At 54.9% G+C, this 21,548-nt stretch overlaps 2 protein-coding genes across 3 annotated transcripts; both read right to left on the minus strand.

The window, feature by feature from the left end:
* Window positions 1-5: 5 nt before the first annotated feature.
* Window positions 6-11,454, minus strand: TRIM47 (tripartite motif containing 47). 2 transcript variants are annotated; one of them, XR_009275504.1, is made up of 7 exons: window positions 10,723-11,454; window positions 8,994-9,089; window positions 8,247-8,477; window positions 7,505-7,700; window positions 6,758-6,832; window positions 3,955-5,337; window positions 6-34 (listed from the first exon to the last, which is right to left on the minus strand). XR_009275504.1 is itself a non-coding variant. In XM_058817078.1 (6 exons), exons 1-6 carry the CDS (start codon window positions 11,452-11,454, stop codon window positions 4,712-4,714), a joined length of 1,956 nt encoding a protein of 651 aa, XP_058673061.1. In that variant the 3' UTR covers window positions 1,562-4,711. The 2 variants fall into 2 exon arrangements, 1 of the variants encoding a protein (XP_058673061.1); XM_058817078.1 differs by lacking the exon at window positions 6-34 and having other exon boundaries at window positions 1,562-5,337.
* Window positions 11,455-14,616: 3,162 nt separating this feature from the next.
* On the minus strand, window positions 14,617-20,127 carry TRIM65 (tripartite motif containing 65). The gene is made up of 6 exons (XM_058817079.1): window positions 19,690-20,127; window positions 17,357-17,452; window positions 17,055-17,285; window positions 16,627-16,798; window positions 16,216-16,296; window positions 14,617-15,146 (listed from the first exon to the last, which is right to left on the minus strand). The coding sequence occupies exons 1-6, from the start codon at window positions 20,125-20,127 to the stop codon at window positions 14,617-14,619; spliced, it is 1,548 nt and encodes a 515-aa protein (XP_058673062.1).
* Between the last annotated feature and the right edge of the window lie 1,421 nt (window positions 20,128-21,548).

The following is a 21,548-nucleotide window of genomic DNA, read 5'->3' on the forward strand; positions in this document are numbered from 1 at the left end:
TCCTCCTCCTCACAGCATCGATCCCGCTCTGCGCCTGCGCGGGAAAAAAGTGCGCCGTCAATGGGACCGAGGGGCATACTGGGAGTTGTAGTCCTAGACATGGATGCCGTAGGCCGTAGGAGAAACTTCTGTTTCTCCGCGCAGTGCATCCTGGGACTTGTAGTCCACCTCACGCAACCCTACCACTGCGCCATTTGCCCCGCGCGGAGCATTCCGGGAGCTGTAGTCCGCCCATGCACGCTGTTAACACTCTCCGTGTCGGTCACGCGGTGCATGCTGGGAATTGTAGGCGGCCGCCATGATACCCCCTTCCCCGCCTCAGGGCCTGGCACCCTTTCTCTCTATAATTGTGCTGCTTGGTGGAGTAAAATAAAAATAACCCCGCATATTTGGCAGTTCTGCACATGAAACGAGGTTTAGCCCCTTAAACGGCGAAGATGCTTCATTTCTCACGATTTTTTAAATTCCTACTTGATGTGCACTTCCCGTTTCACACACTCGCAAACAGATTTTTGATCCTGTTACTGGCTGCTTTCAGTGATGGAATCGAGCACATCCAAAAAATGATCCCTTTATATTGAAGTGTGTTAAAATAGGAGGACTAACTGGTTGCCCTGTAAACAAGCCAGGACCGCGTCTGTGTGTCTCTTTGTCGGGAATCTGGGAACAACAAAATAGCTGTGGCATCTGCAGATCTGCAGGAAGGGTCCAAACTCTGACCTCCAGGAGTGCAAGCAGAAGGAATTAAAAAAATTAATGATTGCATAGCTTCATTAAAAATAAGAACCTGCAAAACTGCTTGAAGGGCTACCTCAGATCAATAACTGGCAGGTGTATATTAATAATATACAAATAAAAGCATATATTACCCTGTATTATGTATTTTAGATCGATCTGAGCTATTCCATAGATTTGCAGCCCAGTCCTGTCTGAGAACCAGACGCGGGTGGGGGGAAAGCACAAAAACGACATAATGGAAACCAGATTTAAATAAATGCAGTGACATAATCTGTATGGTTTCTTGGCAGGAAAAGAACAAGTTTGTGCTTTTCATATCCGCTTTTTCAATAAGCAGTAAGTTTCCCTTTTAAGAAACAGCCATAACAAACAGTTCTGATTCTTCTCCTATTAAAGTCAGAAGCAGAATCCACTCAGCTCCCACTGAAACACCCAGATGGAGCATTGGCACCTCACATGAACTAAGGCTCACCAAATAACGTTTTTATCCTAACTCCAAATGACATTTGGGATTAAGAAAAGCAGCCTTCACTTAAAAAGGATGCTGCAGTAATTGCTAGTGTGTGTGTGAAGCTCTAGACCTCCTCATCACACAGAAAACCTTGGAAATTTATATTCTAAAACTTAAAAACACTAAGGAAAAATACCTAATCTGATAATCTTTTTTATTTTTAGGATGAGGACAGACATACCAGAAGGAACTGAGCCAATTCATTGTTTTGAATTGCCCAGGGCTGACAATTATTACTGGATTTTAAAGTTCTTCTGCTGCTTTTGCAATAAAAATGTGAATGTGGCAGAATTCCCTTGGACACACTTGGAAAATAAAATCTGTGTTATTTTATTCCAGATGTACAGGACACAGAAAAGTAAACATAAGATAATGGGACAAGTCAAAGGGTTTGGTATTTAAAGGAAAGACAACCCAGGGCAATGACTGTATCATATTTAATGGTCAAATCATAGTCTCTAACACCATTACATGATTCTGTTACAGTTTTTTCACACACTGTAAAACACCCTACAGTTACTGTATTTAAAAAATCCTAATTAAAAAGAGGAACACTCTGTGACAGCAGAAATAACCCAAGGGAACAAGGAAAGGCTTTTTAAATTGCCAAGTGCTATTGATCCATCTCAACTCATCTCACCCTGCTTTTAACCCTTTGTTAAATCAGGGATCCAGAGCTGGCACAGTGCACACTCCCTGACCTTTCCAGTTTATAAATCCCTGGCAGCACAGAGCAAACTCTGACCCAGCTCCTGAGGGGATTGCTCCTCTTTTAAACCATCCCTGAAGCAGGAGGGTTTTTAGCAGTCCCAACCAGGAGAAAAGCAAGCAGCAGGAAAGAGAGGCGTGGGCAGCACCTCCCAAATGTGGCACATCCACAGGAGCCCCCTGGATGCTCCATGGAGCTGATCCATGAATCCCCCAAAGCAGCAGCACAACCCCACCCCATGCCAGACACCCCAGGGCCTCTGGAGCTGCTCCCAGGTGGTGGCAGGGTGGAAGGAGAGGATCCCTCTGAGCTCCCCAAGCCCTGAGGGAGGTCAGAGGTTTGTGCCTGTGCCTTGGGAAAGTGGAGGAGGGTGGGATGAGTGGCTCCAGCGTGGGTTTCCCCTTGGAGCAATCAATCCACCGACAGTGAAACCAAACAGGGCAAGGACCCAGATCTGCTGTGTTTACTCTGGCGAAACTCCTCGCTGCAAACTGTGGGAGTTTCGCCTGAATAAATGAGATTTGGGGCGCAGACGTGGGAGATCTCTTCCTGCAGAGAAGAATGTTCCTTCCCTTCCTTGTGCTGCCAGGATGTGACCATGCACAGGGGCACAGCCCTGCATTTCTCCTGCCACCAGGAGCTCCTGCCACCCCGTTCTGCCACCCCTGGGCAGAGCAGCCTGCTCTGTGTCACCCGTGCTGACATCCCGTGCAAGGGCTGAGCTCTGGCGCCAGCCAAACAAAGAGGGTTTGGAGCTCAGGACGCAGGGAATGAATTCCCATCCGGACAGAAGTCTGGGCAGCGTTCCCACCAGCCAGGAAAGGCCAAGATTTCAGCTGAAGATTTCATTCTGGAAGCCCCACTGTTCCTTTTCACGCTGCTTGCTGAGTTTAGGAGTCACCTCATGCAGGGGAGGAGGAGGAGGAGGAATTTGCAGACGGATCCCAGCAAGCCCCTTCCCAAACTGACTCACCAGCCTTGCCCCAGGGAAGGGGTGGCTGCATTCAGACCTTTCATCCACTAAAATATCCCAATTTTCAGGGCATTGGCAGCTCTTTCTGCACCAGCAGAAACTGGCAGCTCTGGCAAAGGAGTCACAGTTAAGGAGCACTTTGAGCCTCAGCATATATACCTGGCTTTAACTTCAAACTTCCCAGCTTTGTGCCTGCATTTCATTCACATTCACATTTTTCCCTTGGCTCCACTTGAATATAGCACTATGATTTCCAGCTTATCCTTTGGGGAAAATATATATATATATCTCATATATTTAACTGAATGGGCTGTTTATTATTCCTGCTGGTTGTTGCATCATTCCTGACTCACTCATGCCACTGAAAAACCTGACCCTCTGTATTTTCTCTCCAGGTGTACATTACACAGCACCACGGTTCTGTAAAGCAAGCTTTGGGAGGTAGGTAGCAAAATAACCCCAGAAAAAATAAACTTTGGAAAGGCACGCTGTGCTGAGACAGGGGCTGCTCTGTGCTGCCCTCACAGGCAGTTATTTCTGTGTTTTCTTTCTAAAAAAGCTCCCTTAGGACATGTGAACTGGCAGTTTTGTCTCTCAGCCTCGAGTTTCCACCTTTCCTGAAGGGAACAGTGTTCCCTCTAGCCTGAGAGTAGTTTTTGTTAATTGTTACTTATTCTCAGAGTCCAAAGGGTCACTTAGTAGCTGAATGATGCTGCACCTTTATGGAGGCACTCACAGCTGTCCTAGAACACTAAATCAGACCATTTATCTCTGGGACATATTCACAGCACCGCTGTCACTTAAAAATCTCTAAGCTAAGGGGCAGATTTTCAGCTCAAGTGTGCCCAGGGTTCTTGGAGAGTTGGTGTTTAACAGTACTAAAATCCCCCAGACAGTAATGTCATCAAAAACACGGGGGAAAATTTGGCTGTAAAGCTTTGCTAAGAATTGCTAAGAATTCCAAAGAATGTGTTTACTTAGAGCACGTCCTCAAAACTTGGTTTGTGCTGTTCCCTCCCTCACCTCCAGGTGGGAACGGTGCTGCTGCTTCTCGGCAGGAGGTTTCTCCCTTTCTCAGCTGGACAGAGATCCTTGATTCACATTTGCAGCACTGATGGGTGGGCAGCCCTGCAAGGAGAGGTGCTGCATCGCCCCAGCATCACCCCAGCACCAGGCTCCTCCACATCCCTCTCCCTGGAGCACCATCTCGCCCATGCCAGGGCACAGAGGTGATGGGAAGGGACCATGTCTTCTTTGGGGGTTCACCTGGTCCACACAGGGCTTGCTCCATCAAAGGCACTTCGTGAGGAGCATGCAGAAGGTGACAATGAGGCAGCACTTCAAAAAGAATCAGGAACAGAGCCTGAGATAAGGCACAAAGCATCTGCACAAGTCGCCGGGGCAGAGCAAGCAGAGGTGGAGCAGAGGGACTGGGCAGGTGGCCAGGGCACAGCTCCAAATCCATGTGGCACTTGTGAGCAGCACACTTTACCAAGAAAGGCTGTGGCAGTCCCTGATGTCCAGAAAGGGAAGCTGAGGGACAGCAGGGAGCAGCACAGGGACTGGCCCAAGCTCGCTCGAGGGCAGAGCTGGCACTCGGATCCAGCCCCATCCTGGCCCCCAGCCCTGCCCATCAGGAGCCTCCATCCAGCCCTGGCTCCCCAGCAGTGCAGAGAGGAGGGAGGGCTGCCACAGAGACAGACAGGGCTACCAAGGAGAGCTGGCAATAACCTGCAGGAGAGGCTTCTGTGGGTCTGTCCGTGCCCCTGTGCCCGGGCGGTCACCGGCGCTTCAGCACCGACACGCAATCCTTCTTCAGCGGCCCGATCTGCAGGTGGGCGTCCACGCTCTCCAGGAAGAAGGCTGGCTTCAGCTTGCTCGAGAACAGAGAGGCAAACTGCCGGTTGATCTTGTTCTGGAACGGGTCAAGCTTCCCCTTGGCAGAAGGGGAGACCTTGAGCTGCTGCAGGCAGGTCATTTTGGAGTCCTTGACTCCGTAGAAGGTCAAAGCCTTCTCAGAATACTCCAGGAAGACGCCGATGGTGTGGAAGAAGGGCTGCTGGATGGGGCACTCGAAGCCACCAAACCAGGCCACGTAGTTCTGGCCGTTCCACTGCAGGCAGCAGGAGCTGTCGTTCCTGCCCAGGCGCCCGTGGCTGTAGGCCTCCCGTGGGTCGAAATCCTCAGCGATGACCCCGATGCTGACCCAGCCATCGATCAGCTCCACCTCCCAGTAGTAGTTGCCCCTGTTCATGAGGTTCAAGCCCAGCACCTGCTCACAGTTGATGAAGCGGGTGGGGCTCTCCGGGTAGGGGATGGGGCACAGCACCCGCTTGGCCCCCTTGGTGCCGAACAGCTGGATGAACTTGTCAGCTGTGTCGCTGTCCAGGTCGATGATGAAGGCAACTGTGAGGGGCAAGAGGGAGAAGTGAGCATGTGGAGGGAAGTGCAAGGAAATCCTCCCTGCCCTAGCCTTTAATGATGAGCCTTTCCCATCCCTCTGTCCCCTTGCTTTAAATCCCATGGCAAATTTCAGGCTGAATTTTCAAGGCTGAAAGAGCTGATACTCCCATGAGCAGGATGGATACAGGTAACTGGGCAGAGGGGCTGCTTGATGAGCTCAACTGTGATACCAGACATTGGAGAATCCACCTGACAGACTGGTGGTAAGGAAATGGCACATAAAAGCATATTTCAGGCAACCACAGATAAATGCAGTTGAGAGAGAGACCCTGAGAAGAGAGAACAGCCAGGTATGCCACAGCTTCAAACAGGCAGCCCCCAGCCAGTGTGGCCTTGGGTAATGTGAGAGCCACTGATGGATCCCAAACAGAGGGGATGCCCAAGGAAGTTCTTCCAGGGAACAACCCTGGGCATGGATCACATCAACTGCATTGCAGTCTGAACCACGGCATGGCCCAGTCTGACAGCACAAGAGCACACCTTCCTTGAGCCCAATTCTGCTGCTCAGTGCCACTGAGGCAGACCTTGTCCCCTACGGACACGTCAGTAGGTGATCCCATATCCCCTGTAAGGCTGGGGACACACAGGTGGGGTGTGGGAGCTCAAGCCCAGCCCTGCACCCTCCAGCCTCAGCCTCTCTTGCCCCACTCTGCTCCACCACTGTGTGATCCCTGCCATTCTGCTGCTGCAGACAACCCTCACCAGCCCAGGGTCCTGCAGCAAACAAGGCAGACAAACACAACACACAAACTCTGGTCTAATTTAAAGAGGATCCAATTTTCCAAGGGCTGGGAAGCAACAGGAGTTACACAGGATGCCTGCAGCGCCCCTGGGGCAGCTGGGCCAGCAGAACCACAGACAAGGGAAAAAATCCATCAGCTAACCAGGCTCTGGCTGTTGTCAGGAAAGCCAGGAGGCCTCCCTGTTAGGCAAGCAGAATTTCCTCTGCTGGTGGCAGAGCTCCCACAGCCGCTGGATCAGCGCCGGGCAGGCGGGAAGGAGAGAGGAAAGGGAAGATGGGCCTTAGCAACAACCCAAAGCAGAAGTCCCCATCAAAATAAATAAAATACCACCAAACCCATGAAGAAAAAGGTGAAGGAGAAGGACTAGTCACTGCCTTAAAACCTCCATCTTAGCTTTATATATATTACTATATTCTAAAACCTTAAACTCTAAGTTTTCTACTATGTGATGTTACACACTTCTATTGAAACTACACACCCCTAATCCTAGTTCTATTATTTAAATTTGGAAGCCTTTCTCTACAACCTCAAGTTAAATGTAGAGTTCTCTTGAGGGTCTGTGCCTTTCAGCACAGAAAGCCCAAAACTCTCAGTGTCCAGGGTTCCCACACCCCACTTACATTTCAGGAAATAATCACGGCTCTCCAGGCAGGCAGCGTTGTTTGACTTGTCTGGAAATCGGGATTCAGCCAACGCTGCAGAGACAGGGACAGCAGAGTTTGCATCAGCAAAGGAACCAAACCACCACCAAGGGGGCACCTGGAGCATTGTCCCCTGCCCCTGATGGCACCCAGCTGTCACAGCCCCTGCCAGCATCTCCACTCCCCTGCACATCCCCTGTGGCTCCCACACAGGAAAGGACAAATGGCACTGTTGTCACCGCAGGGAGGTGGGCAGTGGGGCAAGGAACCAGCTGCAATTCCCATGGGCATCCCAGAAAATGAGAAAGGAGAGAGCTCAGGTTAAATGAGACAGCAAGGGAGAGAGCTGCCACATCAGCTCTAACCTGGCATGTTTGGGAGCCCACAGCCTGCCCCGTGAGGAGGTCTGCCTGTGCTGGGAAGAAGAGTCCCCTTTTACAGGAGGCCACTTTGGCCACCTGCCCCCTCCCACAGGCCCTGCCTAACTCCCAGGCTGTTTGTTGCCTCTCCAGTCTCCGGTCTCCGTGGAAAAATTCACAAAACCTCAAAGAGGCGTAAGCCCAGACGGGGATTGTGCAACGTGCAGGGAACCCGTGCTGAGCAGCTTCCAGGGCTGGAAGGACAGGGGCCAGCACTCACAGGGCCATGCAGCTGCCTCCCACCCACACAGGGAAGAGGGAAAGGGACAGGGAACCCTCCAGGCAGAGGGGCTGGGTGAACACAAACCTTCCTCCATCTCCTGGCAACTCAATCCATCAACTCCTTTCCCCTGCAAGTGGTTCCACTGGTTTTTGCAGGCGGTGGACAGCACATCCTTCATGGCACCCACAGCTTGGGTGCACTTGGTGAAGTTCAGCTCTTTCTGGAAGCTCAGAGGTGCAGAGAGGTTTTCCTCCATGGCTGCTTTCAAGGCCTGAAATTCCTGAGCCAAAAAAAGACGGAGTTTCAGGAGGTTTCAGACAAGCCAAAGTTGTCTCTTGTTCCAGGACCCCACCCGGCCCTGGAGGATTTGGGATCTGGCAGCTTTCAGGACTTGGCCCAAGGACAGCATAAGGGAGGAGAGCTCTTTCCCAGCCACGTGTTCCTGGCACCTTCTCCTCACTCCCTTTCAAACCCAGACTCAGACCATGCCCACCTCGCAGGGAGCAGCATCTCCTCCCTAAAATGTCTCCTCTTGCTGGGCTCCCAGGGAGGAAGCAGTGGGGCACCCCAAACTCTTGCTCTCCCCCACACCCAGGTGCCCCCTTGGGCAGCACATCAGCCTGTCCTGAGTCAGACAGGACAGAACTGGTGGTGATGGAGGGGGAAATCTTGGCTGGTTGGTCCCCCTGGGAGAGGGCAGGGGAGAAGACTGTGCCAGTGAGACCCAGCAGCCTGCACATCCCAGGGTTCCTGGCACCCAGCTCCATGGGAAATGGGACAAAAGCCCAAAACACAACATTGTCAGCTCCTTCTTGCCCCATCCCACCTGGAGGAAGTAGATGGTGTCGGTGCTGGGCACGTTCTCCAGGCTCTGCTTGCACTGTGCCAGCTTGGCTCGTCTCTGCTCCTTCCAGCGCAGATCGGCCTCGGCCTCCCCCAGCATGGAGCGCTCCCCGTCCTCGATGAATCCCAGCACCTCCTTCTGGAAGGCTGCCAGCACCCCTGAGGCCTCTGCAAAGAGCTTCTCAACCCTTTCCCTCTCCTTTGTGGCTGCACCCTGAGTGCAGGGAGAGAGGGGTCAGGTGAGCCACACTTGTGCCCTGCCCAGCACCCAGATCCCAGCTCCCTGGAATCCCCTGACACTCCATCACCCCCTTCACCCAGGAACTCAGATCACTTCACAGTGCAGCTCTCAAGAGACCTGGCTGGGCAGTGCCACTTACTGCTGCACCACATTTGGTGTCCCCAAAGCAAAGTGTTTGCACAAGGGCCAAAGGGACAACCACCCCATGAGCCTGGGGAGAGAAGGTGCAAGAGCCAGAGGATGTCCTGGGATGGTCCTTGCCCTGTTCTTTCTTCCATTTAAAAACTAAAGCAACCAGAGATGCCAGGAGCATTAGCAGAGATGAGGAGAAAGAATCCTCAGGGGTCTTTGCCAGGATCACCATCGTTTCACGGTGCTCCTGTGAGCATCATCTTTACAGCCCATGCACCCCAAAATCTCACAGCCCCCTCTCCTCCACCCCCAGCCCAGCAGAGCTGCACCGACAGAGCAAAGGCATTGCAGAGTCACCTTGATGAGCTCCACCATCTTCTTGGCCTGGGTGATGGTGACTGCCAGCTCCTCCAGCTCATTCTCCGCATCGCTCAGGAATTTGGCTTGCTGGGCCTGCAGACATGAAGGACAAACACTGAGCTTTACCCCAGTGCCAGTGGGAGCCCAGGGCACTCAGCCTCTCCCTCAGCTCGATCCACAGAGCCTCTCTGACCGTGACCTCGCTACCAGGCTTGGGGTGAAGAATGCAAGGGGAACCACGAGTTGTTTTCCTGTTTTCCTTCCCTGCAACATTCAACCTGCAAACATCCCTTCTCACTCAGCTGGAAAACGAAAGGGTCATGTCCAGTTCCATTTCTCCACCCTGGTCCCAGCGGAAACCAAACAAAACAGGAATTTGAAAGCAAACCCATCAGGCAGTGATTGCAGCTAAAACTGCTCTTAGTGAGAACCCAGGGCTGGGAAAAATCCACCTGGGTTTGGTGCAGAAGCTGAAAGGCAGGCCTGGAGCACTCAGAAACTCGGCACAGAGTCCCCTGGAGGTTTCTGTTTAGGAGCAAAGCAAACCAGCTCCGGAGCACGGGCTGCAAAGGAAGCACCTTCCGAGCACGGCGTTTCCTGACACGCTATTGTTGGCTCATCCATCGCCCATCACGAGGACGGGTCCCTCGGGAGCCGGGAGGGCGCTCCCCAGCCAGAGAGCTCCCTGCTGATGCTCAGCGCCCCTGTTCCGGGGAGCAGCTCCAGGTGCTTTCCCCGCGCATCCATCCCAGCCCGCAGCCCAGGGCGGTGGCCGAGGGCAGGCACAGAGGTCCTGCAGGCGACATTAAGCAGCGCCTGCTGAGGTCTGACAGCTCCTCAGGGCGGGGATTAAACACACTTTCTATTTTAAGGTGCCCCATGACTAATAATGCCGATAAAAGGGTTTTCCTGCAATCCTAGCAGCCCATCAGGAGGGTGAGCTGGCTTGGGGCTCTTGCTTGGGGCTGGGCTACTCCTTGGAAAAGGCAAACTCTCCCAAGGTCTCCAAATGCCTCATGGCCATGCGAGATGCCACCACACCGTGAGCCTCACAGGTTCCCACCGGCCTGCAGCCCCACACTTTCAAGGCAGCAGTGCCCAGGAAGGCAGCACCACGTTGGGACTGGAGCCCCGGCTCCTGGGAAGGCTGTGGGTGTGAGTTTAGGAGGTGACTCAGTCACATCTGGGAACGGGAGTGATGGAAAAACCCCCGCTGCCAAAACGGCAGGACACAAAAGGCTGGGGGAGCGGGAGCGGCGGCCGGGCCGGCTGCCAGCGCGGGCGAGCAGCGCCTTGCCGGGGCTGTGGGAACGGGACGGGAGCGCGGGGGTGGCCGCTCTGGGGTGTCCCGGGCAGCCTCGGCCCAGCCCTGCACCCACGGCACTGCCAGCTCGGCTCCGCAGCGGGAAAACTCCCCCGGGATGCCCGGCAGCGGCTCTGCCCCGATCCCCGTCCCCACCTGCCCATCCTGCCCCAGGCCCGGGGCTCCCTGACGGCGCAGCATCCTGTCCATATGTTGGGGTGCAATTCTCCGAGGGGTGAGAGTACAGCACCCCCCCGTCACACGGCATCCCACCAGAGCTGCACCTGCACACACCGCACCTGGGGGCTCCCCGTGGGTGCAGGATGAACCCCTCCGAGGGATGCCGCGCCTCACAGCACCCCCGACACCCCCACACCAGGGTCCCACCCGCGCGGGGACCTCCGCGCCCTCCCCACTCCGCACCTGCTTGTGCTCTCGCTCCTGCTCGAGGGGCACCACGTCGTGGGCGCGGTGCTCGTGGGCGCGGCAGCGGGAGCAGACGCAGCTCTGCTCGGTGCGGCAGAAGCCGTCCAGGGGCTGCAGGTGGCGGGGGCACAGCCCCTCCTCCAGCCGCCGCAGCGGGGCCACCAGGCGGTGTGCGCGGAAGGCGGGGGCGCGCCGGTGCGGCTCCAGGTGCGCCCCGCAGAAGGACGCCAGGCACACCAGGCACGACCGCTCGGCCGCCACGCGGGACCCGGGCGGGCACACATCGCACAGCACCGCCGCGCCTTCCTCCCCCGCAGCATCCTCCTCCTCGGCTCCCGGCGCCATCGGGGACGCGCCGGCCGGGGACGTCGGGGTGGCGGCGGCCGAGGACGACGGGGACGAGGCGCCGGTGGCGGCCGCCAGCAGCGGCAGGAGCTCGCACAGGGCGCGGTTCTTGCAGAGGCGCAGGGCCGCGGGGACGGGCTCCTGGCACAGCGGGCAGCGGGCGGCCCCGCCCGCCCCGCCGCCGTCGGGGGGGCCTGGCCGCTGGCGGAGCGCCTGCAAGCAGCCCTGGCAGAAGTTGTGTCCGCACGGCACCGTCACCGGGTCCCGCAGCACGTCCAGGCAGATGGGACAGCACAGGGGACCCTCGGGCAGCCCCGGAGCCGCCAGCGCCAGCCGCAACGCCGCGGCGGAGGACGACGGGGCGCTCCCGGGAGCAGCATCCATCCCTGAGCGCCCCGAGCGGCCCGGCCCCGCTCCCAGCCCCGGCGGGGGCGGGCGGCAGCCGCGCCCCGCCCGCCCGCTCCGCCTCCCGCCGCCGCGGCTGGGGCTCCGCTCCCCGCCGTGCCCTCGGGGCGCTGACCCACAGCATCACCCCGGCCCCAGGCACCCGCCGCCCAGGAAAGGGCCTCACCCCATGTGGGATCTGCTCCCGTCTGGTCCCTCTCCCTGGCATGGGCCGCCTTCAGGGAGATCAGCCCCGGGGGGATGTCACCCTGCTGGGGATGTGCTGTGCCCCACCCAGGGTCTGCCGCCTCCGAAAGGATCTGCCCCGCGGGGATCTGGGCCCTCCCCAGCGTTCCATTGCTCCCAAGGGAAGCTGCTGACTTTCCCTGAATCTCCCATTCAGGGAAGCTGTTGCCAGCCCATTCCAGTCCCCCTCCCAAGGACCTGCTGCTCCCCTGGTGCATTCCTTCCCCCTCTAGGACCTGCTGCTACTCCACTGCTCCCCAGGTGCTCCCCACCATGGGGAAGCTCCTGAGCCCCCCCAGTGCAGAGGTGCAGGTGCTTTCCTGGCAGCCCTCGTGTCCAAGGACCTACACCAGCCCTCCCCATGGCCAAAAGGGCTGCAGTGCCCAGGTCTGGCTCACTGTCCCCTTTTCCTCTGGGGTCTGGCAGGAGCTGGCAGGCACCAGAGGGCTGGGAAGCCCCAAAGTGCTTTTAGAGCGAAGATCTGCCTCACAAGATCTCTGGATATTTTGTGCAGGATACACAGACAATTTTTGGTCTTGGATAAGTTCCCAGGTGCATGCAAGGCCTCACCCAAGGACAGGGCTGCGAGGAGCAGGGAGGTGTTGAGTGAAGCAGGAAGCACAAAATAGATCATATCTGTTCTTGAAGAAGAGGACTGAACTTTTTAAGCGTTTTGTCCCCAAAGGAAAAATGATGTGATTCATTCCCCAGGCATTCACCTCCCCAGCACTTTTGAACCCAGTGCCCAGTTTTATCCTGTTAATCCTCACCAGCATTCCCACAGGAGCCGGAGGAGACATCGGACCTGCAGTCTCACCCTTGGAAAAACATCAATGAAAACTTTAGATTTTCTTCTGTGCCTGTGGACGCCATGGGACAGAGAGAGAGAGAAATGGCAAGCATTTCTCACCACGGCTTGTGAGAACTTTCAGGGAGTTGTAAGGATGTGATGACTTGTTAGTATAAACAATCTGCAGGTTGTGTTCTTCTACTTCGTCTTTCTGTTCTTCTCAAAGTCGGTGTGTGAGGAAGGTCTTTTTGTTAAGTAGCCAGTCAAACAGAATGTATGGTATCACTCCATATAAACCGCGCGGTTCTCTTGAATAAAGCTTTCTTTGTTCTTTCTACAATCCTGCCTCTCACCTGTTCCTGTGTCACTCCCGGCGCACGGGTGACATCTGGTGACCCGCCGTGTGTGCTGCTCCGGTGCCTCCGCAGAGTGCGGCAGAGCCCTGGGCCCCCCGCCGGACCCCACGGGCTCCTTGGGTCCGGACCCCCTTTGTTTCCCCGCAGAGGCACCGGCCTTTCCCCGCACCCTTCCCCCGGGCTTGCTCCGTGGGGCTGCCCTGATAACCGGGACCTGCGGGACTCCCCAGAGCGTGGACAGCGCCTGAATTGCTGGGGCTGGGTGCCGCTGTTTCCGTCATGGGGGATTGGCATGATGACGACAACAAGGATTTTTCTGCGTGGAGGCACCTCCTTTTCTATGGGGGGGTCCTCGGTGCCCGACCTGTTTGTGTGGGCCAGGACTCACGCGTTCCCGATGGGCATGGCCGTGGCGTTTGACCTGGGCAGGTGTCAGGAGCTGTGTGCTCTGCTTGCGGAGGAGTTTTACAGAGGGGCTGATGCTGTGGCCCCTCTCCTGGCTGCGTGCGACACGCTCTGCACCGGGCCGGAGGTTCGGGCACGGGCGGTTCGAGGGGCGGGGGAGCTGCCGGCGCTTGGGACAGACAGACGATCGCCGGGTCGCGGCTCGCCGTCTGTGCGGGGTTCGGCCGCCCCTCTTTGGGGGGTTCGCTGCGGCAGAAGTTACGCCTTTCCTCGCCCCTGGTGCCGAAGAACCGGCGTTCTCCGGGCCGGACGATGTCCCGCCTTTCCCTGCCCCTGCTCCCGCAGAACCGGGGTTCTCCCGGCCGGGTGCTGTCCCGCCTTTCCTCGCCCCTGCTCCCGAAGCCACGGGATCCGCCGGGCCCACAGCAGCCCCGCCTTTCTCCCCCTGCCGTTTGGGGGTCGGCATTCTCCCGAACCACGGGGGCCGCAGTTCCCGGTGCCCCTCCCGAGCAGCCGGACCGGGCTCGGTCGGGCTCGGTTCCCGCCCCGACGGCTGCCAGGACACCGCGGATCGCTGCGGCAGCTTCCCCGTGGGCAGCGGCGGAGCCCGCACAGGTTTCCTTAGCACAGTAAATAAAGCACCTCCAGGCTCTGCTGGTCGCCCCAAGGGTTGGCCATGGGCCCCATGGGGACATGGAGGGGCAGGATGGGGCCCTGCAGGGATGGCTGTCAGAGAAGGGGTACCCAGCTCCCCCCACCCCCAGCGCTGCAGGGTCCCACATCTCCCAACAGCAGCAAGAAAGAAAGCAGCAGTAAGAAAATAAAGCTTTATTGGGAAAAGCAGCATTGTACAAAGAGCTGCAGCATAGAACCCTGAGAAGTTGCTCTGTTGCTCTGCCTGCTTGAGAACAACAAGAGGAACCCAAGAAGGGGCTGGGGAGAGCAGGACCTGCCTGCATGTGAGGCTGTGTGAGCACAGAGGTGCCTCTGAATTGTTTCAGAGCACCCCGTGGCAGCAGCACCTCCCTCTGGGGTCCCCCTCATCCCAAACCTTCCCCAAGTCTGGGAAGTTTGGCAGGGATAGAAGAAAGAGGAAAATCTCGTTTTATCATCCTCCTTATTTCCCTTGCTCAGTCTGCAGGGACAGCTCCAGCCCTGCCATGTGTCACTAGTGTGATATTTGCATATGCAAATCAAACAGGTTAATTTACATGCCTGTCCCCATCAGCTCTTGTTAAAACACTGCACTCCACACCTGCCCCATCACTGGGGTGCCACTGCACCATGACAGCCTCAGCTGCAGCTCCACTTTGGGACAGCCTGGCACCTGCCAGCCTGGCCATGGCTCAGCGTGGTGGCTCTGGCTCAGTCCCTCTGGCACAGCGTCACCACGCGCCCCTCACACAGCCAGAACACGGGGTACAGGGGCTCCGTGAACACGCTGTGGAAGGAGTGGATGAGTTTTGTCCTCTCCCCGAGGCCGTAGAAGGAGAGGAGCCCCTTGCCATAATCCAGGCTGACCCCCAGGTTCTTATAGAGCTGCTCCTGGATTTTCTGGGCGCGGCCCTCGTGCCAGGCCAGGTAACAATCCTCCCTCACCTGCAGCCCCCAGGAGCCCCCATCCAGGCCGATGTTGAACCTGTGGCCCTGCTGCTGCTCGTGGGGCAGCCCCCGGTAGGTGACCCCCAGGATGACGGAGTGGCTGGAGATCTTCACCTCCCAGTAGTGGCGCCCGGGGCCGCAGCTCTGCGTGCACAGCACCTGCCAGGGCTGGAAACGAGGGCCCTGCCCCTGCCCAGGGACCCTGCCAGCACGGTGCTTGGCTCTGTGGGCACCTTTGGACACCTCCAGGTACCTGTTGGCTGTCTCAGAGTCGAAGGTCAGGTTGCGGTGGTCTGGGGGAACAAGGGCATGGATGGAGCTGAAATGTTTCATCAGACCTTTGTGCCCTCCCAGCAGTGATGGGGTTTAAATTCTGTAGGGCTGGCTCCCAAAATGGAAGGGAACAGGTTGTTTGGAAGGGAAGGGTAGTGGGGAGGATGCAATACCTGCCCTAGAGGGAATGGAAAAGTCCAGAAATAGCTGTTGAGGCAATGAGACACGATGCCTTGCACAGTCCTTGCACAACCCAGCTCACAACTGAGTGGCCATTGTGACCACAGTGGCTCTGTGGCCATTTTGGCAGGGATGTGCTTGGTTTTAAGAGCAAAAAGTACCAGTGTGGGTTGGGAGAGGGGGAGAAAACCAGGTGTTTAGTGAGCAAATATGGTATTGCAGGGAGTTACTCTCCTCTGCATGGGCTGTGATAGCTCCTGCCATGGGCATTCCCTGGCCACCAGCACCTCACCTTCCTCCCCCAACACCTGGGCCTGGCAGCTGGCTGGGCTCCTGCCTGCTGCCCATAAATAACAGGGGGTTCCTATTAATAACCCTAAGGATGCTCCGTGGGACCTGAAGGAAGGAATTCCTACAAGTCCCATAATCAGCAATAGTGACGTGACCAACATGGCATAACCCAAACCTCTTCCCAACAGGGAGGAGATGGGAAGAGGAGCACAGAGGAATTTCCTACAAGCAGGAGAGGGCTGGCCTGGAGAGGAAAGGGGACATGAAGGACTGCAGCTAGGAATGCTGGGCCCATATCCCTGGACAGAGAGCAATGACTGCAGGCAGGGCTCTGGGGCTCTGCCATGCAGGGCAGTGACTGATCCAACACCAGACAGCCTCAGTTCCATGGGAAAGCACTTCCTGGTGCTGCTAATCCCCCATGTGGGTCCTTTCCCATCCCAGCCCATCCACCCTGCCCCTACACCACCCTTCTCTCATTTAGGGAGACACATTGGAAGAACCAGGACAGGAGCCGCTGTCCCTGCAGCCACAGCCACAGGAGCCTGGCTTGGTGACATCTATTCCTGCTGGGGACCCCAGGGAGGTGCTGTCCCTGCAGCCCCCTGTGCTCCTTACCCTTTAGAAGCTCAGCTCGGAGCTGGCACTTGGGGAGAGGGGCCACAGCCTTCACTGCCAGCTCCTGGGCATGCTCTGGGTCTGTGGAGGATGGAAACAGGCTTTTGGAGTAATGCCACGCAAACATTCTTTCTTCCTGGCTTCATGGGAAGAAAAGGAGGAGAAGGAGAAGGAGGAAGTCCATTGTATCCAAACCTGGGAGCAGCCATGTGCCACCATGGTTCAGCATTCCCAGCAAGGAGGGGCCACAGGGAGGCCACCCACTCATCCCACTCCATCTGCTGACCAGTAAATGTGCGTCCCATCCCAAACCCCTGTGCCCAGCAGCTGTGTCCCCAGCAGTGACACAGGCCAGGCTCATCTCCAGGACAGCTCAGCCCTCCAAAGTGCCCCTGAGAGCAGGAGGGTTACCTGGGCCGGCAGGGCTGGGGGCTCTGGGGGTCACACAGCCAGGCAGGTCCTCCAGCAGGAGCCTGGAGATGCTGGTGAGGGTCTCAGAGATGGGCTTGATCACAGCAGCCACATCAAACTCCATGGGCACCAGCACCTCTGGGCTCTCCAGAGGTGGGAGCAGGGGGAATTCCTGCAGACAGACATACAGACACCATGCACCAGTCTGGGGAGGACTCTGCAAACCCATTTGCATCCACTATGTCTCCCAGGGGGCAACAGGGGCATGCCAGCATTGCCCACACAACTTTTCAGGGACCCCCAAAACCAGCTCATCCCCACAGCCCCAGCACATCCCTGAGCCAAAGTGAGGACGTGTCCCCAGTGGGAATGGGTTGGACACGATCCTGCTGCCATCAGAAGGGGAGGACACAGTGCCAGGGTGGTACCTGCAGGAAGGTCCTGTGCTCAGGGCAGGCCAGCAGGCTCTGAGCCCTCTCCCTGTGCTGCCCAAGGACATCCAGGCGCTCCCTACACAGGTCCCAGTTCTTGCTCACACGCTCCAGGGCTGCACTCTGCTCTTGCTCAATCCTGGCCACTGTCTGACGCTGCAAATCCTCCAGAGCTTTCCTCAGGTGGGTGAATTTGCTCTGGATCCCATCTTTGAGCTCGGAGCAGTCCTGGGCAGGAAGAGCCATGAGAACCAGGATGCTCCCCTCCACAGGCCAGCACAGGGAGGCTGCAGCGTTACCTTGATGCTCTCTGTCTGCACCTCCAGCTCCTTCATTGTCTGCTCAATCCTCTCTGCTTCCTCCTGGGCTTTTTCCAGGGATTCTTTCAAAAAGGTCTGTGAAAGGAGGCACAGAGTAACATAGAACAGTTGGAAAAGTCCTCCAAGATCATCAAGCTCAGCCTATGACTGAACAGTCTCAACTAGCCCAGAGCACTGAGTTTCACAGCAGTCATTTCTCCCAGCCATGTCCAGTTGCACATCCTGTGGAAAAGCCCAATGCTGCCCACCTGGCCCCCAGGACCCTCTCAGGGCTGCAGGACAAGCCTAAAAGGGAAGGAGGCAGCTTGGGAAGGGGACTCTGTATCAGGATAACAAAGAAGTGATTTTTTGTGCTGACTTTCACCCTGTTTTTAGCTGTTTCCTCTAGATCAGAGGGTAACAAATGTGAAAAACGCCAATCACTTGTTTTTAAAATTTTAAAATATTAATAGTAATAAAATGGTTATAAAAATAGTAATACAATTAGAGTAATAGTAATTTGGACAAATTGAATTAGGACAATATGAGACAATACAGACAAAGAGTTATGGATGTCTGGGTACCTTTTTCTGGGCAGCACGAGCCTGGCACACAGAGGGACACCAGGTCCCCGCAGCAGGACATGGGGCAGTGGAGTGGATATTGTGAAAAACGCCAATCACTTGTTTTTAAAGTTTTAAAAGTTTAATAGCAATAAAATAGTTAGAAAAAATAGTGATACAATTAGAGTAATAATAATTTGGACAAATTGAATTAGGACAATATGAGGCAATAAATACAAAGAGTTACAGACGTCCGGGTACCTTTTTCTGGGCTGAAAAAGGACCCACGTTAACAAAGGATTAACCCTTAAAAGCAACAGCCTGTTGCATATTCATACATCTCATACATGATGCATAAATTCCATTTACACACAGGATTCTGTCTGGTCAGTGTCAACTTCTTCCTCTGAATCCTAACAGCACCTTCGAGGCAGGAAGAAGTTCATTTCTACTGATAAGAGGGCAAAAAATAAATTCTTTTTCTCTGAAAGATTTAGGTGTCCTGTGGCTGCTATCTGGTGCGAGTGCCTCATTCCTTTCTTAAAAAATCCCACTAACATAGTTCTTATTTTAACTGCAAAAGTTACCTTTTAATTACAAGACTACATTTATTATTAAAATGTTAATACAGCACTACTAATCAGTACATCAAAATACATACAGTAAATACCTGTGTAGAGCCATATAATATGCACTTTTCACAACAAACACACAGGGCACTGTTCATCTCGTGCTGCTGGATTTACCCAGCTCACTGCTGCTCCTGACAACACCTGGTTCCTCAAGGAGCAGCCAGGCACTGGTGGCACCTCCCTGGCCAGCCCCTGTCCAGCTGAGCTGGGCAGCCTGGCACAGTCGGGCACCACGTCCCTGCAGCAGGACACGGGGCAGTGGAGGTGGATGCTGTGTGTGCCCGAGCTGTCACAACACCCCTTGCTCCCCCATGGCCCCAGCTGTGTCACCCACTGTGGGAGTGTCAGGGGTGGGATGGTGGGGATGGATGGAGATGAGAGATCTCTGCAGCCAGGGCTGGAATTTGGGGTTCATTGCAAAGGGCCTGGGTGCAGGGCCCTGCTGGGAGCTGCCAGCCACAGCTCAGAGCAGGCCCAAAGAGGAAGACAGAGAAGGCAAGAGCATGGTAAAGAGAGAATGAGAGAGTAAAAGAGAGGATCAGAGGGCAAGGTTCCTGTTACAATACAATAAATCTTCTTCTGGTTGTGGAATTTGGGGTTTATTGCAAAGGGCCTGGGTGCAGGGCCCTGCTGGGAGCTGCCAGCCACAGCTCAGAGCAGGCCTGAGAGAAGAGAGGGGGAGAGAGGAGGAGATGGTGAGAGAGTAGAAGGGGTAAGAGAGCAAAGTTCCCATTACAATACAATAAATCTTCCTCTGTGTTGAATATTCTCATTCTCACTAACCAATCTAGTACAACATACAAATCCTACAGCATTTACATACAGCCTATAAGAATCACTACATTACCATACTGTGTTACATTTTTAACCCTAAAAACTCCTCTTTGGGCCCCTTCTGCCAAGCTGTAGGGTCTGCTCTGACCCTTGGAGCTGTCTGCAAGCAGAGGGTGTTGTTCCATCAGAAGGGGATCACCTTCAGCTGGCCACACCATTGTTTTCCAGTTGTTCAGTAACTAAGGGATCCCAAAGCTTGCTTTCATTTCAATCTCGCTTATAGTTTCTATATTCCCAAAATCATTTGCCAGACAATCATATTTATAAGGCTTTCCTGTTTCATCTCCCCCAACAACCCCCCCACCTGCTTTCTGGCTCTCTCCTCCTCGAAGAGCACCCTGCGGTGCGGGCGGCAGTCGCGCTCGGTGCAGATGCAGCAGATGCAGCGCCGCTCGTCCAGGCAGAAGAGCTCCAGGGGCCGCCCGTGCCGCGGGCACAGCTCGGCCGGGGCCGCCTGGCTCCGGTTCCCAGCACAGCCCCGCTGCTCGCCGTCCCGGGCCAGCTCCACCACGCTGTGCAGGGTGACGTTCTTCTCCAGCTTCGGGCACGGCTCGAAGGCCCTGCGGCACTCGGGGCAGGTGATGCTCGGCTCGGGCTCCTGCCTTTTCTTGGCCCAGTGGTCGCTGATGCAGTCCCTGCAGAAGTTGTGGCCGCAGGGCAAAGTCACGGGCACCTTGAACAGCTCCAGGCAGATGGAGCACACCAGCTTCTCCTCCAGGTTCTGCGACATGGCCGATGCCATCCTGCCCGGCCGGAGATCGGGGGAGGAGGAGGAGGTGACGCTGTGCCCAGAGGCGGGGCAGGGCTCCCGGCCACACTCCTGAAGTGACACCCGCTGGCTGTCCCCTGGTCACACTTACCGTCGGCCGGGGCTATTTGTACAAATCACAAACGGGACGGGGCTGCTGTGCAACGTGCCTTGAGCTGGTTTATTTTCCAGCATCAGTCTCATTACATGATTATAACAATGGGAAGATGGCAGCAGCTCACATCCCAGGCAGCATACCGAGAACTTGATGTTACAACTCACTTTATAAGTTTTTTGACCAATCGCACAAAGCAAAAGCACATTGACAGTAGTTCTATCCAACCACTGTAAGCACACATACCTTTGGTTAAAACAATGCTTGCTTATTTTGAATACAATATCTGCTTGTAAGCCTTAAAACACAATGCACAGAGCTCCGTTATTAAGCTCAGAACTCCCTAATATCTTGCTAGACAAACTTTTTTGTAGCTTAGAAAGTTATTCTAGACAAGCGTTAATACACAGACCATTGTTCTATTTGTCCTTGCTTTTCTACTTTTTAAATATGTGAAAAATGCATGTATTTTATGATCAGCTTTTCGTAAATATTAAAATGAATATAGTATGTGTTGTGTTAGAAAGCAATGCTGTATTTATTTTATTGAATACTGTGTTAAATATAGTTTTAGGTTATAAAAAATTTGTTAAAATAGAAACTATGCTATGTAAGATGCTTTGTTTAACTCAAAGGACTTGCAGTGAGATAGCAGCCACAGGACACCTAAATCCTTCAGAGAAAGGGAATTTATTGCCTTCTTATCAGAAGAAACAAACTTCTTCTGGCCTTGGAGGCACTGTTAGGATTCAGAGGAAGAAGTTGACACTGACCAGACAGAATCCTGTGTTTGAATGGAATTTATGCATCGTGTATGAGATGTATGAATATGCAACAGGCTGTTGTTCTTAAGGGTTAATCCTTTGTTAACATGGGTCCTTTTTCAGCCCAGAAAAAGGTACCCGGACGTCTGTAACTCTTTGTATTTATTGCCTCATATTGTCCTAATTCAATTTGTCCAAATTGCTATTACTCTAATTGTGTTACTATTCTTTTTAACTATTTTATTACTATTAACCTTTTAAAAATTTTAAAAACAAGTGATTGGCGTTTTTCACAAATAATCTTTCTGCTGACCTATCTCATGGCCACTGCTTAGCTCTAATCACAGTCCTGCTGTCTCTGAGGCCTGCCTTTTGCAGCTTTCCCAAAACCCTCTGATTTTGTGGATTCCCCCAGCACTGGCTGTGCCCCAGGCTGCAGAGGGAGGGCTGTGAGGCACGGTGGGGACACCCCGGAGAGGAGGGAATGCTGTGGTGACAGCACTGGGGGTCACCAGGAGGCTGACAGGGACCACAGC

Source organism: Ammospiza caudacuta, chromosome 19, assembly GCF_027887145.1.
Source record: "Ammospiza caudacuta isolate bAmmCau1 chromosome 19, bAmmCau1.pri, whole genome shotgun sequence".
In the NCBI taxonomy this organism is placed as follows: domain Eukaryota; kingdom Metazoa; phylum Chordata; class Aves; order Passeriformes; family Passerellidae; genus Ammospiza; species Ammospiza caudacuta.